This window comes from Eschscholzia californica, unplaced genomic scaffold (genome assembly GCF_041429995.1).
Source record: "Eschscholzia californica isolate CP2 unplaced genomic scaffold, dmEscCali1.0.p SCAF_3, whole genome shotgun sequence".
Lineage (NCBI taxonomy): Eukaryota > Viridiplantae > Streptophyta > Magnoliopsida > Ranunculales > Papaveraceae > Eschscholzia > Eschscholzia californica.
Window position 1 is genome coordinate 37,502,696 of NW_028238420.1, and position 26,915 is coordinate 37,529,610.

Consider the following 26,915-nt stretch of genomic DNA (forward strand, 5'->3'; position numbering starts at 1 on the left):
ACATAATCACTACGCCGAGAATCAAACTATTCCTATGGAGATGGTACAAACAGTCTACCAGTCGGAGATAAAATCGGTAAATATATTGGTAATTCTTATACTTGCCTGTACTGTGATAACATAGAGACGATTACATTCATTACTTCACTGTTGTTATGCGCGATCTATTTGGTATCATTTTCAGATTATGACAGACAATATCACCAATGTAAGGTATAAGCAACTGCATTGAGGCCGTTCAACAGTCCTTCTTGTGGAAAAAACAAAAATAATTCACACATTTGTGTCGATGATTTAGAGACATCCTGTGAGTTTTGAGAAAATTGGTAAAGTTTCAGTAGTTGATTTATTGTTACTTTTTGAGCTTCATGTTCGATACTATTTGTCTCCTTGATGAGTATATCGTATATGTTTACTGTTCTGCGAAGAAATGCTTTAAGTTTAGGTTTTCATGGCGGCCGACGTGGAAATCTGGATTTGGGGTGTTACAAAGTGGTATCAGAGCTCTAGGTTCATAAATCCTAGGGATTGCGTCTAGGGCTATTAGACAGTTAGAAGCAGTAGTGGCACTTTAATCTTTCCTTGGTTTTTGTGCGTGACATTAATTTAGTTTATCTCCTTATTCTTCTCTTGATTAGATTCATGGACGGAGATGGAGTTATTGGTAGGGGACGTCGTAGTGCTCGCATCCGAGGCCGAGGTACAGGTCGAGGTACAGGCCGAGGTGTAGGCAGGGGGACAGGCCGAGGTGCAGGCAAGGCGATAGGTCGAGGAGTCCTTGCCGAGGAAAGAGGATCGACAAGAACTGTGGGTACAACGGCGCAGGCTGAGAGCAGTGCAACTCTAGTTCAAAATCCGAATGGAGGGGCAACGGTGACCATTGACGCAACTGCATTGCAAGATTTGATTAACATTGCAGCGGAGGCTAAAATGTGGGAGCGAGATCGGGTTCAGGTTCCAACACGGGAAACAGGAGGTCTTGTGGTACCGGTGGTGAATCAGAGACCACCGACTGAGATGACTTGGGTGCAACATTATCACCATTTCACGAAGATGGGGCCACCTGTATTTGATGGAACCGCGGGACCTTTAGGAGCACATGCATGGTGCCAGAAGATGGATAAGATTTTGCAGAATCTCGAGTGCTCAGATGTGTATAAGCAGAGAATGGCAGTGTTTCAGTTGGAAGGAAATGCCGCTTCTTGGTGGGATACAGAGGCTCGGTTAGTGGTGAAGGATATGGTGCCTAAAGTCTGAAGGAATGGTATCCTTCCGAAGGAGTGTCCTTCGACCAAGGATGCAATGCGTGCAATTTGGCTATTAGGATCTTAATGACCTTATTCGGAAGATCATTAGTCCGGTCCAATTAGGGGTCGTAATGCTTAGCTAGAAGCCAACTACGATCGTCGAATCAAGAGTTGATTCGCGGCTAACATAGACCGGATCCTACAAGGATTACACAACAGAATAATGATTTGAACGGAGAGAATTGACTAGATGGATGAAGGCAAATAAGTGGATTGGATCCGTTATTGGTAAGTCCTGAAAGATTCGGAGAAGTCCGAAAGAGATAAACATGTCCGGGCCCAAAAGGGAGGCCCGGAATGGCTTTAGGGAAGCCGGCCATGTGATGGCCGGCCAAGGCAATAGGGCCGGCCATGTGATGGCCGGCTAGGCCCTAAGTGGGCCGGCCAAGGAAGCCCATAAAGGGCTATGTTGGCCGGCCACACTAAAGAGACCCAATGGAGGGTATTTTGGGTGTTGCCTAATAATTAGGTTTATGGAATCCTAGTTTGAGTCTAATACCTCTTCTAGGGACTTCTATATATACCTAATTATACAACCTAAAGAGAGAGACAATTTTAGAGATTGAATTCTCAACAACTGAGAGGGTTAACTGAAAGAGTTTCAGAATATACATCTCAGAGAGAGAGAGAAAAGGAGTTTTCTCAAGTATCTAGTCAAGAAGAAGGAGTTCTTCATCTCAACCTTCAAGAAGGTCCTAGCTGACTGAAAGGAGGGAGTTCAAGTCATTATTCGGTGTCTCAAGTAGAGGAGCTACACTTGGAGCTCTTATCTTCCGAATACTGATCGGAATTTAGTTCGTGGGAAAGCGATTAATAGGTAATCATCTTTCCAATCTAGTTCATTGGTATGTTCATGTATAGATCCTGGAATTAGTGTTAAACATATGATGTTTGAGATTCTGCTACCAACACTAATAGACAATTAGGTGTATGAGATACACTAGGTTATTCCCCTACAGTGGCATCACGAGCCGTTTGCATGAACTATCTTTGACTAGGTGAAGTAGATTCATACTTGAACAACTAGATATTAGTGTTTTAATGTTTGAATAGAGATTTAAACATAAGTTTGATGAGATCAAATTAGGGTTTTGGATGAGATTCATAACCTAGAAACACTAGAAACATAGTTTTTTGAAAAGAGTTTTCATAAACAAGTGTTAGGGTTTTAGAATTTTGATAAAAATCATCAAAACCATGAAGATTGGTTGATGAATTGATCAAAAACAGTACCTAACAGCAGCTGGAACAGAAAGAAAGAAAAGAAAAAGAAGTTGGAACGGCAGGATTTTCCAAAAAAATTGGAAACCCTACTGGCCGGACCGGCCAGGACGCGTCCGGGCCGGACCAGCACGTCTCGGACAGACAGTCCGAGACAGATAGGGACACGGACTGGAAATCCCAGTCCGTGAAGGACCGGGAATCCTAGTCCGAGCTGGACTAGGAGTCCGAGACTCTCGGGTCCCGGACATCCCAGAGCGTCTAGGACGCGTCTGGGAATCCCAGTCCAACACGGACTAGGAGTCCGAGACTCTCGGGTCTCGGACGTCCCAACGCGTGGGACGCGTCTGGGACATCCCAGTCCGAGACGGAATAGGATTCCGAGACAGGAGCGTCTCGGATATCCCTGACGCGTCTGGGACGCGCTCGAGGGAACCTATTTAGAGTCTCGGTCTAGGACCGAGACACTGGACGAGCGTCCGGATGCATCCAGGATGCGTCTGGAGCAACCAGAAGCATCTCGGATGCGACTGGAAGCTTCCGGACGCAACTCGGATGCAACCGGAGCATCCAGAAGCGTCTAGGACGCATCTGGACGCGTCCAGAAGGCATCCCAGATGGGATGGCCTAGCCGTCTGTGCACAGAAGCGTCTGGGACGCGACTGTGGTGCACGGGTGCATCCCGGACCAAAAATCCGAGATGGCACGTGTGCTGTCCCGAGACCAGACACGTCGGGGACGCGTCTGGGAGTTCCAACAGCTCTCGGATTAAGCGTCCGAGAGGCATATGCAGCGACCGGATGGTCTGGACGCGTCTGGGACGCGACCAGGACGCATCCTAGACATCTCACCCGAGATGTCTATGGTCTGTCCTAGGACAGAAGCGTCTAGCTGGGCTAGGACGCGTCTGCCCGAGAGACATAGCACGGCAGGAAGGTGCTGTCTCTAGGACCGGACCTTGACCAGGCTGAGTCAAGAGTTGACCAGAGACCAGTCAAGGGGCTTTGACCAGGGTTGACTCAGATCTTTTTGAGTGAGACTCAAGGGCCTTTTGGGCCATGATCTGAAAGGGAGTTTTTCAGACTTTTCTCCCGGTTCCGAGCATAATTTTTCCGACTTAGACCCGGGTTAGAGGAGTACCCGAACGGAGTTTTTCCTTATTTTGGTTTTGGAAACAATTAAGGAAGAAACGTAATGTTCTAGTTTGAGTATTGAGAATACGAAACTTTAGAAACATTAGACATAGAGATGTCACAAATTCCCACGAATAGCTATGCGATAGCAAAACCTAGAAACGAATCTAGGATACATACTTTATTTATTATGATTGTCATATTTTTGTATGTATGGATATATGTGATTGCGTAGAATAGTATACCTTTAGATAGGATTATCGTTTCTTGTTCTAAGCGCAAGGAGTTGTGCCCGAATAATACTTAGAGTATAGTGTCTTAGAATCTATTGACGAACTGAATGATGAGATCATGGTTCAAGTGGGAGTAGTCAATAGAGGTTCTTGGATATGAATCCAATCGAACCATAGGCGAACAAGAAATAAACTTAAAAGATGGGATCTTTTAAGGGGTAATACTAAGATTTAACAAATCATTACGCAAACCCACATAAACTTTTACGTAATAAATCATGAATGGTTATGCAAGAGTTCACAGTAACGCAACTTGATAAATTACGTAATAAGTCCCAAAAAGAATTTTGAGTAAAGCCTACCCAGATTAAGACACCTGTTGAGCCCTTGTTCATCGATGGTGGGTCATGCCAAAGCAGGGTGCCATCTTTTACCTCGGGACAATACGGGTAGATCTATGAAGAGGTCTACATGTCTAAATGGTTATTCTCAAACGAGTCAGCAAAAGGGTTTTGGATTTCGAGGCTAAAGGACGATTTAATGTTTAAATCGTTAACCAAGAGTCATATGAGATATGATCAGTAAGGAGTTACTCACCCAGGAGGGTGAAGTTAAGGGCAGTGCCAAAGTACGCTTAGCTTCACAGGAATGGGATCTTGGAATTATATTATTCTAAGGGGACAACAAAAGTATAATAATATAGGCAAATTAGGAAAATTGCCAGGATAACAAGTTTAATCACTTTCGCATTTCTTACATGTAGTTTAATTATGACAACAAAAGACTCAAGCAGCATTCGCTGGCTTCTGGAAAAAGAAAAGTTAAATGGTGACAACTTTATGGTATGGGAAAGGAACTTAGGACTTGTCCTAAGATCCGAACATAAGGCAAACGTGTTAGACACACCTATTCCTGTTCTCAATGAAGATTCGACTGAACAAGAAAGGGAGCAAGAAAGGAACATTCGGAAGAGGTCCGAACCCATAACATGCCTCATGTTGGCAACCATGGAACCTAATCTTCAGGATAAGTTCATAGAGATGGATGCCTACACCATGATTCGACAACTTAGGAATTTGTTCCAAAAGAAGTCAAGAATGGAGAGGTATGAGATTTCAAGGACGATATTGGATATGCGTCTTGAAAAGGGAAAGCCTGTAGGGCCACATGTTTTCAAAATGATTAGTCTTTTTGAAAAACTGAATCGACTAGGAGTCGATAATGGCCGAGATTTTGCCACTGATATTATTTTGCATTCACTTCATAGTGGGTTTAATCAATTTAGAATGCACTATAATATGAATGGCTGGGACAAATCTCTAGAAGAACTACACGCTATGCTCCAAACAGCCGAAGAGAACATTGTAATAGCTGAACCTAAGAAAGAAGTTCTAATGGTTCATAAAGAAAAGGGATTTAAGAAGGACGGGAAGCAGAAATTCAAAAGGAAGAAAACGGGTAGAGTGAAAGGTAAAGAAGTTGCCATGAACAAGAGTACCCATTCTGATTCCAAGTGTTTCTATTGCGATGGCACGGGCCATTGGAAAAGAAACTGTCCAAAATTCCTGGAAGACAGAAAGAGCGGAGCTGGGAGTTCCGGTGAAGGTAAAAATTGTTAAAAGTTATTCAACTAAATACACATTCCTCAAGGTATGCGATACCTAAGACTCTTATCATTGTGAATGACAGGAGCAAGAGGGAGCTAAGTATTTATTGAAGAGGAGATGAACCTGTCAAAAACTGAGAAGGCAAGAGTTGCTGGAAAAGCTCAAGAAGGATCATAAACTCGATAGGCAATACTTTAAAGTAGTTTTAGTATTTCTTTTTCTTTTTTAAGAACATTGACTCTGTAATGAGATTATGGGAGTGAATAAAATATGAGATATTTTATGATGTTCTTAAAAGAGCCTATCTAACTTTTAAGTAAATTTTAACGAACGATCCGACTTAGTCATTCTAAATCTTGTAAGAGTACAAGAGTTCAGTTAATCGTAGAAAACAATGTTGGACATGAAAGTCTGCGATTAGTATGATTAGAATGGACGTAAGACTTGATTGAGAAGGAATTTTAGAAACAAATCCAAAATCGAGGAGCGGGTCTGGATGACTAAAGAATATGATGAGATCATGAGTTCGATAGTCATCGGTCTTCCAAAACACAAAGTCTAATACGTATCTGCCAAACCACTAAAAACCTAAAAGCTATAGTGAATAATTGAGTCCATCCGGATATGGATATTATTTTAGAAGGAGTTCTAAAATTGTCAATTATTCTAATGTCTAAAGAGTGTTAGACATAAGTTCTTCAAGAAGAAGAACGGGGTTTTCTCGCCAAACATCGGAACACAATGAGATTGTTGCTCTCGATGGTGTCTTCATTAAAAGGAGGGTCCTTCTAAGAAGACAAGTGGGAGGAAAAATCGAATGGGATTCGGTAAAGAGCAACAAGAGGAAGTAAGGAGTTACTTGCCTTAAAAACGAAAGAGAGTAAGAGTTACTCATCTTACGTAACAAGGGATGTCAACTTGAATGGTTCAAGGGACGATCGCCTAGAAACTTCCTAAGGAGTTAAGAAGATTGCTCAAAAACCCCAATGAGTCTTGAGAAGATTCAAAAGAACTATAGCAGAAACCACTCTGAAATTGGATCGGAAATCCAAAGAGATAAGAGTAAGAATGGTTGAATCTTGTGAGACAAGAAGGTAAGTGGGAGTGAAACAAGAGTTGTTTCAGGTCCTGTATGTGGGAGACATACAAGAAAGGACAAGAAGACGAGGGTGAATTAACCATGGGCATCAAAAGTCTATGGAGATAGACCTGAGATGATAAAGACTCGTTCAAAAGGAGTTTTGAAGAGGTCTGAATAAGAAGTTCTCTTAGAGAGAAATTCTATCCAACTCCCGTGATAAACACAGGAGAGACACTTATGTTAGAAAACATAAGAACGATCATGAGATGATTGTTGTTTACCCGTACATCTAAAAAACACTTAGAGTACGAAAAGATGTCGTCGCCCATACAAGTCAGAAGATTGAAGAAAGTCATAAAAGTAATCTTCCGAAAACAAAGATAGGAATCTTTTAGGAAGGGCTAACAGATGGGAAAGAGTTTTCCATGCTGGGAGTCGTTACTTAACTCTACTAGATAAGAAAGTAAAATTAGAACTTGGGAAGTACTAATTTCAGTGGGAGAAAACTGATAATATCATAACAGCTTACGAAGAGTTCGAAAGCAAGATAATTACAAAGCGAAGTGAAAAGGAAACTAAACTGTCACCTTAGAACGATCATGAGATGCTCGGGTCTAGGGAATTAGGATCCAGGAGGAGAATCCAAAAAGGACTTGTAAAATTGAGAACGTGAAGGAGTTCACGCGGGTGCTCAAATTTTACAAACTCTTGTTATCCGAAATAAACTGGGTTTATTTCGTCATCTAAATTGTGGTTTAGAATTTAGACGACAGTCCAAAAGGATGGAGTGTTCCAGGTAGGTTTATTAGATACGTGATCTAATGAAAGAAACCCTACTAAGTGAACATGGAAGCACATCATCCTACTATCCCTAGTCCAGGTCATTAGTTGGACAATAATGACTTATGAAGACTAGCATGAGTGATTGACAAGATAGCGCTGTTTCTTGGGCTATGGGAATAAGAGTATTCAAAGGTCAACTTCATGGGTGTATAGTTGATACACTGGAAACCCGCCGAATGAGAGTACTTCAAGAGTTGAAGTTATAAGGTGTCATAACTCTCATTTAAGCAAATTGGAGAGATTCCTCAAAACATGAGTACTCACTCAGTTTATGGAAGGAATGTCGAACTTTGGTACCGTCAAACGCCATCCGTAAAAAGTGGTTATAAAAGCGGCATACTGGGGGAGACAGGATAGACATGAAATTGAGTGGGAGTACAAGAATGGATTATGTTTTCCTGAGTAAAATCAGGATAAAGTATCTCCGGGCCACTTGATGAGAAACAACTGAAAAATGCATGGCCGTGCTCAAACGGATTAAGAGTTAATCGTTTGGATTGGAAGTTGTTCTCGGGATCAAGAGAGTCTGATAAATATGACATATCAGATGAGATACGAAAAAATATGGGAATCGAGCATTGCACTTGTTCTAAGTACAAGTGGGAGACTGAAGGATATGGTGCCTAAAGTCTGAAGGAATGGTATCCTTCCGAAGGAGTGTCCTTCGACCAAGGATGCAATGCGTGCAATTTGGCTATTAGGATCTTAATGACCTTATTCGGAAGATCATTAGTCCGGTCCAATTAGGGGTCGTAATGCTTAGCTAGAAGCCAACTACGATCGTCGAATCAAGAGTTGATTCGCGGCTAACATAGACCGGATCCTACAAGGGTTACACAACAGAATAATGATTTGAACGGAGAGAATTAACTAGATGGATGAAGGCAAATAAGTGGATTAGATCCGTTATTGGTAAGTCCTGAAAGATTCGGAGAAGTCCGAAAGAGATAAACATGTCCGAGCCCAAAAGGGAGGCCCGGAATGGCTTTAGGGAAGCCGGCCATGTGATGGCCGGCCAAGGCAATAGGGCCGGCCATGTGATGGCCGGCTAGGCCCTAAGTGGGCCGGCCAAGGAAGCCCATAAAGGGCTATGTTGGCCGGCCACACTAAAGAGACCCAATGGAGGGTATTTTGGGTGTTGCCTAATAATTAGGTTTATGGAATCCTAGTTTGAGTCTAATACCTCTTCTAGGGACTTCTATATATACCTAATTATACAACCTAAAGAGAGAGACAATTTTAGAGATTGAATTCTCAACAACTGAGAGGGTTAACTGAAAGAGTTTCAGAATATACATCTCAGAGAGAGAGAAAAAAGGAGTTTTCTCAAGTATCTAGTCAAGAAGAAGGAGTTCTTCATCTCAACCTTCAAGAAGGTCCTAGCTGACTGAAAAGAGGGAGTTCAAGTCATTATTCGGTGTCTCAAGTAGAGGAGCTACACTTGGAGCTCTTATCTTCCGAATACTGATCGGAATTTAGTTCGTGGGAAAGCGATTAAGAGGTAATCATCTTTCCAATCTAGTTCATTGGTATGTTCATGTATAGATCCTGGAATTAGTGTTAAACATATGATGTTTGAGATTCCGCTACCAACACTAATAGACAATTAGGTGTATGAGATACACTAGGTTATTCCCCTACAAGTAGATCCTATGGCTATGACATGGACACAGTTTAAGGATGTATTCAAGGCAAATTACTTTCCATATTCAACACAACAGAAAGTATCAAGAGAATTTCAAAATTTGAAGCAGGGAGAGAATCAGACAGTCTTAGAGTATGAGCAGGAGTTTCATCGACTGTCATTGTTTGCAACTCACTTGATCCCTACTGAACAGTATAAGATTGAGAGGTTTGTGAATGGGTTGTTACCTAACATTGCGAGATAAATCATTGGGCAACCTAGTTTTGACACTTATCAGAAAGTGGTGACATGTGCTAAGGCACAAGATGACTACATTCAAGAGATGAGGAAGCAGAGGAGTGGCAAGGGAGAGATGGGACATAACCAGAAATGGAGTGGTAATAACAACAAGAACGGTGGTAAGAATCGAAGTGACCGCTATCACGGGCAACGTGATGGCAAGAGCCCTCATACAGATCGGGATGATAGAGCAGTGGTAGCTACTGGTGGACAACCAGAACCACTGAATGGCAAATGGGGAAGACAGAGAGCTTTCCAGGGAATTTGTTACACTTGTCAGGGGCAGGGTCATAGAGCAATTGATTGTCCTAGGAAGAATGAGACTCGAATTGGTAATCAAGGGCGACAACATGATCATAATCAACAAGGGAGGTTGCAGGGACGGGGTCAGCAGCTGCAGCTGAATGCCGTAGTCCCTAGGGATGTTGGAGCACCTGCTGAGGTGGTTGAAGGTACATTTCTTATTCATAGTAATCTGGGAAGAGTATTATTTGATCCTGGTGCCATGGGTACATTTATTTCTACTTCTTTTGTACGCACTTTGCCTATTGTGTTAGATCGATGTGTGAGCCCTTTTGTTGTATCGTCACCTTGGGGTGGGTCTATAGTGATAGACCACATTTGTCGGGGGTGCATTATTAAGTTAGGTGAACGAGAGTTTGCTTCAGACCTCTTTGTACTTCAGTTAGTTTACTATGATGTCATCCTAGGCATGGATTGGCTTGCTTCATATCATGCACTTGTGGACTGTTTTGCCAAGACGGTCACATTTTCTCTTTCGAGTGAAGAGGTGTTGGTTGTGTCTGGACTTACGAGACAGATGAGGGAGATGCACTTGGGTAACGTGGAACTGATAGAGCATCCGGTGATGGGTAAGATGCTAGAGATGATTGATGTGGTATGTGAGTACCATGGGGTGTTCAGCGATATACCAGGGTTGCCACCACGCAGAGAGGTTGACTTCTGCATAGAGTTGGAACCGGGTACTGCACCGATAGCTAAAACTCATTACCGAATGGCTCCAGTTGAACTACGTGAGCTCAAGGACCAGATTCAACAGTTACTTGACTTGGGTTTCATACGCCAGAGTAGCTCCCCGTGGGGTGCGCCTGTTCTTTTTGTTAAAAAGAAAGACGGGTCGATGAGGTTGTGTATTGATTATAGGGAGTTGAATAAGGTTACTGTGAGGAATAAGTACCCTTTACCGAGGATCGATGACTTATTCGATCAACTAAGAGGATCCAAGTGGTTTTCGAAGATCGACTTGAGATCAGGGTATCATCAGTTACGGGTTAGAGAAGAAGACATTCCTAAGACTGCATTTGTGACACGTTATGGTTCTTATGAGTTTTTGGTTATGCCTTTTGGTTTGACTAATGCTCCAGCAGTTTTCATGGATTTGATGAATCGGGTATTTCGAGATTTCTTAGATAAGTTTGTCATCGTATTTATTGATGATATCCTTATCTACTCTAGAACTAAGGAAGATCATGAGGATCACTTGCGACAAGTACTAGAGAGACTGATGGAACATCAGTTGTATGCTAAGTTTGAGAAGTGTGAATTTTGGCAAGAAGAAGTAAAGTTCTTGGGTCATGTTATTTCTAGCATCGGAGTATCAGTCGAGGCAGTGCTTAATTGGAAGCAACCCACATCTGCGACGGAGGTTCGTAGTTTTCTGGGATTGGCTGGATATTACAGGCGGTTTATCAAGGGGTTCTCGAGTATTGCAGGTCCTTTGACGAACCTAACTAAGAAGGAAGTTCCGTTTCGATGGTCTACAGAGTGTGACTTGGCATTTCAAGAACTAAAGACGAGATTGACTACTGCACCAGTTTTGACCATTCCTGAGGGTGGTGTTCGGTTAGTGATTTACACTGATGCTTCAATTCAGGGTTTGGGTTGTGTTCTTATGCAGAGTGATAAGGTGGTTGCCTATGCTTCGAGGCAGTTGAGACCGCATGAGCGGAATTATCCAACTCATGACTTAGAGTTGGCAGCTATAGTGTTAGCTTTGAAGATTTGGAGACATTATTTGTTCGGTGAAAAGTTTGATCTCTTTACCGACCATAAGAGCCTCAAGTATCTATTCTCGCAAAAGGAGTTGAACATGCGCCAACGCCGATGGTTAGAGTTGATGAAAGACTATGACTTCTCGCTACAATACCACCCGGGTAAGGCTAATGTAGTAGCTGATGCATTAAGTCGACAACCGAGGGGTATCATAGCCGCATTGATGATGAATCAGTGGAAGATGGTAGAGGATGTGACAACATATGACATTGATATGGTTGGGTCAGGAGTTGACTCGTTATTTCTGGGTAGTATGGTTGTTAGACCATCCTTACTGAACCGTATTGTGGATGCACAAGTTAACGATGAGTGGTGCCAGAAACAGGTTTTGTTAATGCAAAAAACTGAAACTGAGTTCAGTACAGGACAGGACGGAGGATTGAGATTCCAAGGGAGGTTAATTGTACCGGCAGATCCAATCTTGAGACGAGATATATTAGACGAGGCACATCGGAGTAAGTACACTGTTCATCCTGGTGGTAACAAGATGTACAAAGACTTGAAGAGGCAATATTGGTGGTCCGGAATGAAGAAAGATGTTGCTGAACATGTGAGGAAGTGTGAGGTGTGTCAGATGGTGAAAGCAGAAAATCGACATCCATTGGGACTTTTAGAACCGTTGCCTATTCCAGAGTGGAAATGGGAGAACATATCGATGGACTTCATCACAGGTTTACCACGTTCGAGTCGAGGCTTTGATGCCATTTGGGTGATAGTTGATAGGCTGACTAAGTCGGCTCACTTCTTACCAGTGAAGACGACGGATAGTGGTGATCGACTGACACAATTTTATATTAAGGAGATTGTCAGGTTGCACGGAGTTCCAGTGTCTATTGTGTCAGATAGAGATTCATCCTTTACTTCTCGGTTTTGGAAGAGTTTTCAGGCATCTATGGGAACATCGTTACATTTTAGTACAGCTTTTCACCCTCAGACCGACGGGCAGACAGAGAGAGTCAACAAAGTACTCGAGGATATGTTACGGTGCTCGATACTAGATCTTGGTGGTAGTTGGCAAGATCACTTGCCCTTAGTAGAGTTCGCATATAATAATAGTTACCAATCTAGCATTGGCATGGCTCCTTTCGAGGCATTATATGGGAGGCCTTGTCGATCACCATTATGTTGGACAGAGGCAGGAGATGCTAAACTAGAAGGACCAGAGGTGATTCGGGATACTTCTGAAAAGATTGCGTTAATTCGGAGTAGACTCCAAGCAGCTCAAAGTCGTCAGAAGAGTTATGCCGACAAACGACGTAGGGATTTGGAGTTTATCGTTGGAGAAGAAGTTTTATTGAAGGTGTCACCTATGAAGGGTGTTTTACGGTTCGGTGAGAAAGGAAAGTTGGCTCCCAGATACATTGGACCTTTCAGGATAGTGGCAAAGGTGGGAAAAGTAGCTTATCGTCTTGACTTGCCTGCAAGTTTGGCAGGAGTGCACAACGTATTTCATGTATCGATGCTTCGGAAGCATGTGAGAGATGAGGATCAACATTCGGTGGTCGACTACCATGATTTTGAGCTTCAACCAAATACATCATATGAAGAGGAACCAGTTCGCATCGTGGATCGTAGAGAGCTTGTGCTTCGCCGAAAGACTATTCCCATGGTCAAAGTTCAGTGGAATCATCACAACGATAGAGAAGTTACTTGGGAGCGCGAGGATGATATACGACTTCGTTATCCTCATCTTTTCCTCTCATCAGGTACGTTCAATTTCGAGGACGAAAATTCTTTTTAGGAGGGGAGATTGTAGTGCCCCTAGTAATATCTTGGGCTGCCTGTAGTAGGATCTCTTGATATAAAAAAAAACCTAGACCATCATCCCTCACTTCCGTTCCTCTTGCTGCCGTGACTTTGTGGTTGCCCACTAGGGTGAGAAAATGGGAAGATGAGTTGCTTCCCTCCCATATTGCCTCAAACCCCATATTAATCCTTTTAACCCTACCACTACTACTTTACTTCCCTTCATTCCTCTTTTTTTTTTTAACAACAAGTGCTAGAGATAGAGATAGAGATAGAGATTTTGATTCTAGAGAGAGAAAACTAGGGCAAAGTGAAGGAGAAGAAGGAGGGATCAAAGTTTGGTGATTTTCTTTGTTGTTCTTGGTATGGAGCTTGGTTTGCTTTGGATCTAAGGTAGATTTCTATCTCTCTAGAGCTTGAATAGCCATTTTTATAGAAAACCTAGACAAATTAGATAACACTATAACCCTAGATTTTAGTATTACTTGAACATAGATTAGGGTTCTTGACATAAATATATATGCTAGAAGTAGTAGATCTATATTTGTACAAACTCATTTTTTTTTGTCACTTTGAATCTCATCTATGTGTTAGATTTTGAGGATATTTGCTATAGTGACATACTTGATGAACCATACAACCTTCATTTACATTTCCATGCTAGATTCATGTATTACAATGATATTTAGGGCTAAACCTCTCTATTTGCCATGATTTTAGTATATAGCTCTTATAATTATATGTCTCTCACTATTGGACAATACTCTTTATATAGATACATGAACGTGCCCTAGAACTCAACATGATATGAGAATTTTAGGCTATTATCATCATTGATTCATTACTTGCAAAATTACAAATATGGAACTCGTATGTCGTAATATGCTATCGAATATGATTTTGATTTATGTATGTTGTGGTGTGATGCTATTATATGTGTGTGATGTGATGGAGTTGGTGGAGAGTTGTGAGAGTTTTGTGGTTGGTTCGACCCTCTCTACCGGATGTGATATTGGTATGGAGCGTATGGGGTCGGCGCTAACACAATGGATGACCTTGTGGGCCACACTCATACAACGTGGATACCAACTTGTCATATTGCTTTTGGTTGTTTATTACAAATGGTGTGATATTATGTATGTGTGACGTGATGGAGTTGGTGAGGGGTTGTAAGAGTATCGTGGTTGGTTCGACCCTCTCTACCGGATGTGATATAGGTATGGAGCGTATGGGGTCGGCGCTAACACAATGGATGACCTTGTGGGCCACACTCTTACATAAGGTGGACACCAACTCGTCATGTCGCTTTTTGTTGTTTGTTACATATATGGTACATTTTATTTCTAATGGTCACAAATTGGATACTATACTTGGACATCTTCTCATGATAAGTGGTTGTCTATTTGTTTTGGTAGCTCTTGAAACTGTCTATTGAGGCTTTAGAGGTTTCGAAATCTACTTGTTGGGGTCTGACCCAACCTTTTATTTTTCAGGACAAGGAAATCGGGAAGTGCCACCTGCTTGAGTCATAGTTAGCCTTGGAGGAGTTTCTTTAGTGGTTTTTCTTTCTTTCTTTAGGTAGTTATTTGGAGTTGTATCTCCTAAACACTTGGTGTTATTTATGTTTTATCTTGTCCGACATTTGTGTCGATGATTTAGAGACATCCTGTGAGTTTTGAGAAACTTGGTAAAGTTTCAGTAGTTGATTTATTGTTACTTTTTTAGCTTCATGTTCGATACTATTTGTCTCCTTGATGAGTATATCGTATATGTTTACTGTTCTGCGAAGAAATGCTTTAAGTTTAGGTTTTCATGGCGACCGACGTGGAAATCTGGATTTGGGGTGTTACAGGGACCCACATTAACATTTGACATGATTATTGGATCTCAGACCCCCCCCCCACCCCCATTAATTAATACTAACAACAACCCGCTGACTAAAGTGGCGCAACTCATTAATAATAACGAATGGAATATGAATGTCACATCTCAATGCTTTACCAATGATATATGCAATGTTATCTTAAGTATAACCTTACAGGAACATAAGGAGGATACAGTTAGATAACCATTAACCAAATCAGGTAACTTTACAATTAGCTCTATGTATCATAAATTGAGAACTAACATCAATACATATGAAACGATGGAATGAAATTTTATTTGGAACATAACCATAACCACTACGCCGAGAATCAAACTATTCCTATGGAGATGTTGTACAAACAGTCTACCAGTCAGAGACAAAATAGGTAAATTCATTGGTAGATCTTATACTTGCCTGTACTGTGCTAACATAGAGACGATTACATGCATTACTTCACTGTTGTTATGCGCGATCTATTTGGTATCATTTTCAGATTATGACAAACAATATCACCAATGTAAGGTATAAGCAACCGCATTGAGGTCTTTCAACAGTCCTTCTTGTGGGGAAAAACAAAATAAATCACACTATTAATTGGTCTACCATCTGCCTCCCATATTAGTTAGGAGGGTTGGGCTTCCGTCTCCCCACCCTCGATAACCAGGCTTTTCTTAGCAAACTGGTTTGGCGCATCCTCAAAAATCCTGAAAAACTTTGGGTGAAATTACTCAAAGCCAAATATTTCCCTAAGGAAGTCAAATCCACTTCTCCCAAACCTAACCACTACTGGCTTTGGAAATCCATTGTAAAGCCGTTTGACCAAGTTCTGAACTCATATTTTGGGATGTCAATAAGGGGATCCACATTAACATTTGACTTGATTATTGGATCTCGGACCCCCCAAATAATTAATACTAACAACAACCTGCTGACTAAAGTGGCGCAACTCATTAATAATAACGAATGGAATATGAAAGTCATATCTCAATGCTTTACCAATTATATATGCAATGTTATCTTAAGTATAACCTTGTAGGAACATAAGGAGGATACAGTTAGATGACCATTAACAAATCAGGTACTTTACAATTAGCTTTATGTATCATAAATTGAGAACTAACATCAATACATATGAAACGATGGAAAAAAACTTTATTTATAACATAACCACTACGCCGAGAATCAAACTATTCTTACGGAGATGTTGTACAAACAATCTAACGGTCAGAGACAAAATCGGTAAATATATTGGTAATTCTTATACTTTACAATTAGCTTTATGTATCATAAATTGAGAACTAACATCAATACATATGAAACGATGGAATGAAACTTTATTTATAACATAACCACTACGCCGAGAATCAAACTATTCCTATGGAGATGTTGTACAAACAATCTGACAGTCAGAGACAAAATCGCTAAATATATTGGTAATTCTTATACTTGTTTGTACTGTGATAATATAGAGACGATTACATGCATTACTTCACTGTTGTTATGCGCGATCTATTTGGTACCATTTTCAGATTATGACAGACAATATCATCAATGTAAAGGAATGAATTCTCTTGTGGAAAGACTTAGACGGGGATTCATTAACTTATATGCTAAAATCCTATGGTTTATTTGGAAGGCTAGACGTGAAAAATGTTTTTCGTTGCAGGAACAAACCCCATGCAGGTTATCATCAGAATCAAGGGCACGACAACCAATCTAACTAACAAAACAACCACACCAGTAGAGACAAAACAATTGACTTGGAAGCCGCCGACAGCCCCGTATCTCAAAATTAATGTAGACGCTTCATTCACCTTACTCACAAAGCCAGCAAGAATTGCGTGTATTATGTTCGATGACCAAGCCGGATTTGTAGCGGTCTTAGCTGACACCACCAAAGGACAAAAATCTAGAAGAATGCGAATGTCGAACAATTCTATATGTCATGCAATGGGCAATCGATTTACGTATCCAACACATTCACATCGAGAACGACAATTAAAACCTTATCAAGCACCTCCACAACTCCAGCATGTCTATTCATTGGCAATCAGGAAAACATATGGATATTATCTTCAAGCTCAAGGAAAAGTTCGAAAGCATCATCTTCTCATTCACAGCGAGACAGAATAACAAACATGCGGACATCCTGGGTAAGTGGGGCAGGCAAAACCAATGCAGACGTACTTGGCACTCCTTTCAGGATTTTTCCACTTATTTTAGTTCTCTTGGGCTCTGTTTGTAATCTTCCTTTCAACAAAAAAAAAGTGCCCAAACTTCCAAGCTCTTTACTTTACTCCAACTTTAATTAAAATATTTTAATCCAATGTAGTTTGCTTCATCTTTTTATAGTCTGGACTAAAGACAATATCCAAAAGACCTCTAACATTGCTTGATCGCTTCATACTTCTTCCACTAAAACCACTACCAACTACCTTGGACTGTTTAGCTTTAGTTCTTTCATCATCAGTCTCTTGCACTCAATGCCTTCATTTCAATATATCATCATTTACCAAACGATCATGATTTTGAGTTACACTACTAAATCTAGCCTTCTCCAATATTTTCTTTGTTGCCTCAGTCATAACATCTTGAATAACTTTCTTTATCTCTGCAGTAACCTTGCCACATCCTATAAATTTTTCAACAAAATTCTCTTTCAATCTATAAATTCATTCAGAAATCTTCTTGTAACATAATTTACACCAAAATAAATTCAAATCCTCAACATCCCGACATTCCTCCATTCTCTTGGTATATCTACAAAATTTTGTTTCAGATTATGACTACTAGAAGCACCAGAGCCAGTGAAGTCATCGGTGCAAACTATGAAAAATAACTGAATAACAAATAGAAACAACAAAAATTAGTCCACAGACTATAGAAGTAATTCAAACTATAAAAAATCAAACAAGTATATATATTAGAGAGCAAAGTCAGGCCACAAACACATTTTATAACAATTATAGGCATATTTGATTTATCAGAAATTCAAAACTATAAAAAAAATCAAGAAATTATAGACACTAAAGAGCAAAATCAGTCCACATACATTACAACAATTATAGACATATTTGATTCATTAAAAATTCAAACTATAAACAAATCAAGCAATCGTGTACATTAGAGAAAAAAAATAGTCCACAAACACATGCTATAGCAATTATAAATATATTTGATTTATTAGAAATTCAAAACTATACAAAAATCAAGCAATAATATACATTAGAGAAGAAATTCAACCCACAAATTCACATTATATCAATTTGTGATGAGGAATATGAGAAAAAAAAAAAGAACAAAAAAAGAAATCAAACAACAATAGTGAACATAAAAAAAATATAGAAGACGGAGATAAAAAAACAAGTTATGACTTAATTAAAGAGAGGAAAAAACAATTATAGATAGAAACTTACTTGTAATGGATGTTTGGAGCTTGCAATCCTTGAAGAAGTTAAGGAAATAAGGAGAAGTGAGATTGGAGAGATCGGAGAGATCGGCTACCCTATTTGGAAAGATCTTAAACCTTAGTTCTTTAGGAAACTCCGATAAAAAAAGTTGTTGGCCCGTCCCTGAGTTAGTTGGCGCCTAGCCGACTAGTCGTTTCGGGGCTAGTCGGCTCTAGGCACTGACTAACTCGGGCTTGAAAATCGACTTGGGCTTCAAGCATGAAGCCCTAGTCGATCGACTCACTCTCGGGCAACCGTGTGACCAACGCCTAGGCACCGCTTTAAAGCATAAGTCAGAAAACATAACAAAATCTCCAGAAAAGTCTTAAATATCACATACGACCGATCTTACTTTCTCTCTTATTATATTTATCTCTTTCTCGTTTGTTATTGACTTCAGATGTGTCGTCGATCAAAACTTTCTTTCCAGTTGTGGCTTTCCTTTCTCAACTAATTTCCTTTTCTCTATCTCATCTAAGCAAAATGGGGGAAGAAATTTCAGCCAAACTTAAGAAGTAAGGTTTTGACTTGGTTTTTCAGACGAACCATCCGACAACGAACGGTCCAAATTTTAGTCAAAATGTTAACTCTTTGCCACATTGGAAGGTGACTCGGCTTGTCATAGATAAAGTCAAATGTTTTGTACATGTAGCATTACCATTCCTCTAATTACTCTATTTTTCAGTCTTACACTCTGTTATATCTCCCTCCTCAAATTTGTCACTAATAGAGTCTGATTTTTCTAGGAATCTGTTGTTAATTGAATCTTTTTTCTCTATAACTTTGCTCTTTCACGTCTCAAGTTCACCATTAATAGAGTGTAAGTTTTATAAGAATTCGTCATTAACTGAAGAGGGTAAATAAGAAGAAGTCGAATGTAAGATACATAACCCTCCTTAATTTCTTTTATGATTTGGACAACCCTTATTAATCAATAAAGAACATAAAGAATGTAATACAAAAGTCCCTAAGAACATAAACAATGCGGTTGCCCTGACAACTCTTAAGATCTTTAGGTGGAGTCGAACCGAAAGTTCTTGAGAATTACGAATCAAGCCTAATTCGAGAGCAAGAATCACACTATAAAACCCTAAGAACAAGTATGGTGGTTTTGATCAGACAACCCTCAAAAATCACACAAAGACCTTAAAACATATAAAAAATATACGCGTGAAAGATATAAGTTGCTGAGACAAACATTGATCAGCTTTGGCCAAGTTAATAAGTTGGGGGTGCGTGATAAGGCAAATATTTGTAGATTTAACTAGTCAAAAAGTCGGGAAATTGAGTTAAAATGAACCCTAAGATGACCCTCATGCAAAAGCGAATAAGTATACTCGAAAGAGTTCTGCCCTTGAGCTTTACTCCAGTCTCGAAACAGAGCAGGGTGGTTGACACAAGTCTCCTTGGTACCTTGAGACTTGTACTACTTCAAGACAAAAGGGATAGTGGATATAATTCAAATCTGCACCCTGAGCCATGGTATGTTCGAGAGACAAAGTAGAGAAGTCGACAAAAATCAGTTTGGTATCTTGAGCTCTGTTCTTCCTAAGGCACACTGTACTTTAGAAAGATTTGTTTCTTTTCAATATAACATTAATATATGCAACTAACCTCGACAGGTAGGACGAACATGATTTCTTCCACTCGTTAGTTTATCCTCTTTTAACTAAGAAGTGGGGGGACTAAGGCTGAGCCAAATTTTGGTTAGCTTTGACAAGGTTAATAAGTCAACAAATTTACCAAAACTCCAAACGAGGAAACCATCAGGCAGGTGGTTCCAACAAAACCCTATTACCCGAGTCCTAAAACGAGAGGTTTGCACGAGTCTCCGAGGAACCTAGAACCTTGCTACGCGAATTCGGGCCAGTTCAGGTAAGATATAAGTCGGATAGTGGATATAATTCAACTATGCACCCTGAGCCATGGTATGTTCGAGAGACAAAGTAGAGAAGTCGACAAAAATCAGTTTGGTATCTTGAGCTCTGTTCTTCCTGAGGCACACTGTACTTTAGAAAGATTTGTTTCTTTTCAATATAACATTAGTATATGCAACTAACCTCGACAGGTAGGACGAACATGATTTCTTTCACTCGTTAGTTTATCTTCTTTTAACTAAGAAGTGGGGGGACTAAGGCTGAGCCAAATTTTGGTTAGCTTTGACAAGGTTAATAAGTCGACAAATTTACCAAAACTCCAAACGAGGAAACCATCAGGCAGGTGGTTCCAACAAAACCCTATTACCCGCGTCCTAAAACGAGAGGTTTGCACGAGTCTCCGAGGAACCTAGAACCTTGTTACGCGAATTCGAGCCAGTTCAGGTAAGAGCTTTGCCTTGGCCCTGGAGCAGATAAGGAGGTTTGTGGAATGCAACTTGAGACATTGTGTCTTGTACTGCCTCGAGACAAAAGGGAGGGTGGATCCGAGCTAAAACTTCACAACCTGACCTTTCATCTAACTAAGGACACAAAGAAGAAAGATCTGCTACGGTGAGCTCGGTGTCATTGAGCTCAGATTTGCCTGAAGAGGACAAAAGTGACGTGGAAGGCACAACAAACCCTAAATTTAACTTTCATACACAAACTATTAATTTGTCAGAGGCCGTCAATGTTAAAAATACACACTTATCAGATATTATCCTCCAAATGACCATGCATCCAGACGTGGCTGTCATCAGGAACACTGCTTTACCGTTGCACCATCTCCTTTCTGCGTATCCTCAGTCATCCAAACCTATATAGGCATATCAGGTTTGTCCTACAAAGGGATTGAAGGACGCATTTTAAACTCAAACTTTGAGTTCTTTCGTTAAACTGCGAAATACACCTCACTGACTTGATCGTCATAATGTCTTCTTTGTTTTTTGGAAGCTCTGTCCTACCCAAATTAGATCAAATCCTTGAGAAGAACTCATCATTTGACCGTAGATCTTGATAACTAGGAAGATAATCGAGAAAATCACTTTTCGACGTCATCAATCACATTTTAATGAATGTTACTTATGACGATTCCATTCTCTTGTCGTGCAAAAACAATAGCCTAAATGCCTCGGAAACGTCCTAAAATTAGCAAACAATAGTGTTTTACTAGTCATATCCCTCACTCAACTCCTCTCCTCCCATTTAACCTAGGCGTCGAAAGTGCCATAAAAATAGTGTTTGAAAATTGAACATATCCATCCATCTACAAAAACCCCATTTCTGTTGCGCGCAAACCTACCCTAAAGAATTTGTGAGTGCCCTGAACTGCATAACGAAAATAAATCTGAGCCGTTAAATTTTCCCAGTACTATTTTAGGGATTTCCTATCTTATCCCTTGCTTGTTCTATATAAACGCGAATTAGGGTTTCCTTAGGGTTCCTCTTCATATAAACCTTCTGCCTCTTCGCTGAAACTACGAGAAAGCTTCAGAAAAGTAAAAATGGGCAAAGTTTCAAAGGCCGATAAGAAGATTGTTTACGACAAGAAGCTATGCACTCTTCTTGATGAATACACTCAAATCTTGGTTGTTGCTGCTGATAATGTCGGATCAACTCAGTTACAGAACATCCGAAAGGGTCTTCGTGGTGATTCCGTCGTTTTGATGGGAAAGAACACTATGATGAAAAGATCTGTTAGACTTCATGCTGAGAAAACTGGAAACAAGGCTTTCCTCAATCTCATTCAACTTCTTGTGGTATATAATAAGACTTGTCTTGTTTTCATTTTTGATGATTTAAGTTATTTTTAGGGTTTGATTATTAGGGTTTGATGTTTTTGTTTGAAATGATAGGGAAATGTTGGTTTGATTTTCACAAAGGGAGATTTGAAGGAAGTCAGTGAGGAGGTTGCCAAGTACAAGGTGAGATTTTCTTTTTCTTTGTTATGTTTTATATCACAATCTTACAAGTTCATTTGTATGTGAAGAAGACTTAAGTTTAACCTAAAAACTATTTATTTAAAATCAGATATTGTTATGTTGAATTGCTAAAATGAATCTAAATCACTTCTATTTGATTGATTCAATGTGTATGAAATACTGTCTATTATTATACCTAGTTATTATTTTTGTAATCTAATGTATGTATGGTTATAATCTGATCTAAGATGGTAAATCCTGTGTACTATAAATATATGGTTATATTTGATTGATTCAATGTGTATGAATCCTGTCTACTATAAATTATGAAAATATTTCATTTAGGAAGGCAGATGTTTATATTAGTTTATGAAAAAGATTCGAAGGTTAGTTGTGGAATGATTAAAGCATACCCGCCTTTCTTATCTCATTATCTGGTGAACCTCCTGTGTTCGAAACATTTTGGCTAATTCATGTTTTTGTTGAATATTGTTTTGCGTTCAGAAACATCGTACATGAATTATTGACATACAGTATTATCCTAATTTGTGGACTGATACATTTGCCCAATATTTGAAAAAGGAGCCCCTGCGTTCAGAAACATCGTACATGAATTATCTGATATTACTTGGTATCTGTGTATTTGTTTGATTGGTGCCACCGGACGTGATTCCTTGCATGGTTACAAGTTTTAACATTTTGGCTAATTCATGTTTCTACCATTCTTAGTTGTTATATGTAAACAATTTCAAAGTAGTCTTGCAGATATTCAATCTATCGTGATTGTTTTTTTTTTTAAGCCGCGTGTGAGTTTGATTGCTTGTATTCTATTCTCAAATTGTTGCTTCTATTTTTGTCAGGTTGGAGCCCCTGCTCGTGTTGGACTTGTTGCTCCAATTGATGTCGTTGTCCCACCCGGTAACACTGGATTGGATCCATCACAAACATCTTTCTTCCAGGTTCTTATGCTTTCTTTTGTAAACATTTTTGTTCTCATCTCTCTCTAAGATTATGGGATCTTATTCTAATAGTTTCTCATTCCAGGTTCTTAACATTCCAACCAAGATTAACAAGGGTACTGTCGAAATCACAATCCCAGTCGAACTTATCAAGAAAGGCGACAAAGTGGGTTCTTCTGAAGCTGCTTTACTTGCAAAGCTAGGAATCAGGCCATTTTCTTATGGTCTAGTTGTACTATCAGCTTATGACAATGGATCAGTCTTCAGCCCAGAGGTTCTTGACCTCACAGAAGATGACTTGATGGCCAAATTTGCAGCTGGAGTCTCCATGGTTACTGCACTCTCATTAGCTATCTCATACCCCACCCTTGCCGCTGCTCCTCACATGTTCATCAATGCATACAAGAATGTTCTTGCTATTGCAGTTGCTACCGAGTATTCCTTCCCCAAAGCTGATGAAGTAAAAGAATACTTGAAGGTAAAACTCATTTACCGGTTAAAAATATCATTCAATCTCAGTTCAAAATTTCTTTGGTGATGAAGTTTGTTGTATTGATTGTTCGAATGAAAAATTTAATTGTAGGATCCAAGCAAGTTTGCAGTTGCTGTTGCTGCACCTGCTGCAGCAAGTTCAGGTGGTGCACCTGCTGCTGCCGCCAAGGAAGAAAAGAAGGAAGAACCAGAAGAGGAGTCTGATGATGATTTTGGTATCAGTTTGTTTGATTAGGTTCTTATCTAGTATCCTAGTTTTTATATTACAAGTTGTTCTAGGTTTGCTTGTCTTTAATTTTCGTTGTTTGGATCTTTTTAAGATACCATTGAAGCACAAAATCATTAGATATCTTATTTTTGTTTGAGAGCTTGGTATATTTCCTTTTGTGGTTTATTGAAATTGAAGTTCAAAATTTTGGCATAAAGTAATTTTAGGGTTCTCTTTTCATAATTGCCCCAAGTAATTGTAATTTGTATTTCGTTAATTGATGCCTAAAGTTCTTATGTTGGCTACCCAAATCTGGGAATTGGGCTAACAGACCCGTAACTTCCTAGCTGTGGCTTATATTGGTTAACTAAATCTGCAAACCCTCTCACTCGGAGGTCTATAGTATATCAATATTTGGAATGATAACCGGATTCCAACTCTTCCTCTTCATAAAACTCAACACTCCCCTCTCTTCAAAGTCTTTGAACTCATCCCTAATAAAAGCTGAAATGTGAATCTTATCACTAACACTTTGGGGCCATGATGTTGGCCTCCTTATCGTCACTATTCCCCTCATTGACGAAGGTATGTATTCGATTATATGGTCTCTCGCTAACTTTGGTAAATGCGAGGTTCATTCGATGTAAAATCATATTATTAATTGTAGTCATACCATCCCTAGAACGACTATAGATTTGGCACTTCATTTGAACTATCCCTACGATCCCTCGCATTTTAATTTTCCTTTGGAAGTGTTGTACCAACAGTCTCTCGGTTCGCCATATTATTGGTAAATACATTGGTAATGTTTTGACTTGTTCTTACTGTGGTGAAATTGAAACCATTGATCATGCTTTACTCCATTGTACCTTTGCTAAAAATACATTGTTTTACTTTAACATTATTACTACGAATATATTGTCTTTATCTCAATGGATCACTTCATGAAAAGACTCTACTAATAAGAAATGCGATAATCAGATACCTCTTCAGGCTCTTATTTCATGACATATATGGAAAACTAGATGCTCCCACTACTTCCACCAGTCTAAGGTAGGGGTGGGAATTTTGCCCATGAGCCCGAACCCGCCCACGGGCACCCGAGCCCAACGAGGACCATGGACGCCTGCGCCCGTCTCGGGCACAACCCGCCCAGCCTGCCATATTTTGGTGGGTGGGCATGGGTTAAAACCTCTACCCGCGTACCCGCCCATGCCCGCACCCACTTAACCTCACCCAATGATAACCAACCAAATTACATCAACTTTATGGGTTGATGAATCCCAGTTGTCTATGTTGCTAGGTTTAGTTGAGATGGTAAACAATATGTTTAAGGGCAATCACACGAACCCAATACATTGCTGTGCAATGGCCCAAGCGAATTCCTAGTAGAATATAGAAGTAGTCTTTGACTTTGAGTGAACAAAGAGTGGGATAAGTTTATATTATATCTCATGAGAATTCTTCATTAGTTTTCAATGTGAGATTAAATTTCTAAAAGGAACAACACAAATAACGTCTAATTTTAATCCCACGTTGTCTCTTTAGAATCAGGAAAGGTGTTTGCAGATTCTATAAAAAAAAAGAAATTTTTTTTTTTTCAAGTCATGAGATTACCCGCTACTCGCCCGCCCATACCCGAATTACCCGAGCTTCTTAATGGGCTTGGGCGGGTAATGGGCAAGGCGAATTTCAAAATTGCCCGCCCAATTAACCCGCTTACCCTAATAGCCATTGAAATTTTGTGCCCGACCCGCCCAGTCCGATACTTCAAGTGCCCATGGACGCCCATACCCGCCCAATTCCCACCCCTAGTCTAAGGCGACACCTACTCAGGTAATTAACAAAATTTTAGCTTTTCCTATTACTACTCAGGGAAAGAAGAAGATCAACACTACCACATCTCTGGCCTCCTGGCGTCCCCTTACTGACCCGTTTATCAAGTTGAACACAGATGCATCCTTCATTTATATCACAGTCACAGCAGGTATTAGTACTATATTCCATAATCATCATACGGAGTTTCTATGCGACCATACTTCCCTCATTCACACTAGATCAGTGGAAGAAGGCGAAATTATAGCTATAGTTGCAGGTATCAAATGGGCGATCAACCACAATATCAAACACCTCCATATTTAAAGCGACAACCAAGCTATCATCGACCATCTTAATAACCCAACTTATCACATCCATTGGCAAACCAAGGCACACGTTCCAGTGATCAAGACCCTGCTCAAGAATTTTCAGGAAGTGATCTCGCTCCTTCTCCGTCAAGGCAATGACCTTCTTGATGCTTTAGCTAAATGGGCTAGGACTAATAACAATATTAATAACTGAGAGTCTGTTCCCACTTTTCTTAGTCATAGATATTGTAATAGCACCCTTCTTGTCTAATCTACCTTTCTTTGCAACAAAAAAAAGTGCTCGATTGTGTTGACATAAACTTCAAAATCCTCGAGGTCCCACGTTCAATCACTGGAGTTGGAATCTATGGTTATTGAACTTGGGTTATTAAAGGCATATGCAATAAGTTTGTCGGGTTTTAGGCCTCTTTAATATGTTGTCGGGCTTTAGGTCTCTTTTATTCGTATTTTAATTTCAGAAGTTATCGTGCTATTGTGCTAATCATATCTTGATGATGTATCAATATTCAATGTCATGTAATGACTAACGTAAATCATAGTCCATATTAAAAAAAAAAAACAATTTATTTTTTTTAATCTTTTTAACAAAAAGAAAAAGAATGCCTAATTTTTCTTTTAGCAGATGAAATCATAATAATTATCTCCTCTTTCCTACTCTCTCTCTCCCCAAAGGTGGATAAGGGTATTAAACCAGTGAAGAAAGAAAAAGAAGATATTGAGATGAAAATTAAAATGTAAATAAGGGCATTTTGTCTTGATTCACATGTGTGATTCGCCTAACTGACAT

General features: G+C 39.8%; 1 protein-coding gene and 1 long non-coding RNA gene across 2 annotated transcripts; both read left to right on the plus strand.

Annotated features, from left to right (window-relative positions):
- Window positions 1-13,464: 13,464 nt before the first annotated feature.
- Window positions 13,465-14,898, plus strand: LOC147550005 (uncharacterized). The gene is made up of 2 exons (XR_015238623.1): window positions 13,465-13,561; window positions 14,662-14,898. It is a non-coding gene; the product is annotated as an uncharacterized LOC147550005 (long non-coding RNA).
- A 6,737-nt stretch (window positions 14,899-21,635) lies between these two features.
- Window positions 21,636-24,186, plus strand: LOC147550006 (large ribosomal subunit protein uL10). The gene is made up of 5 exons (XM_086669290.1): window positions 21,636-22,160; window positions 22,257-22,325; window positions 23,183-23,281; window positions 23,367-23,759; window positions 23,865-24,186. The coding sequence occupies exons 1-5, from the start codon at window positions 21,906-21,908 to the stop codon at window positions 24,006-24,008; spliced, it is 960 nt and encodes a 319-aa protein (XP_086525416.1). The 5' UTR covers window positions 21,636-21,905; the 3' UTR covers window positions 24,009-24,186.
- The last annotated feature ends 2,729 nt before the right edge of the window (window positions 24,187-26,915 follow it).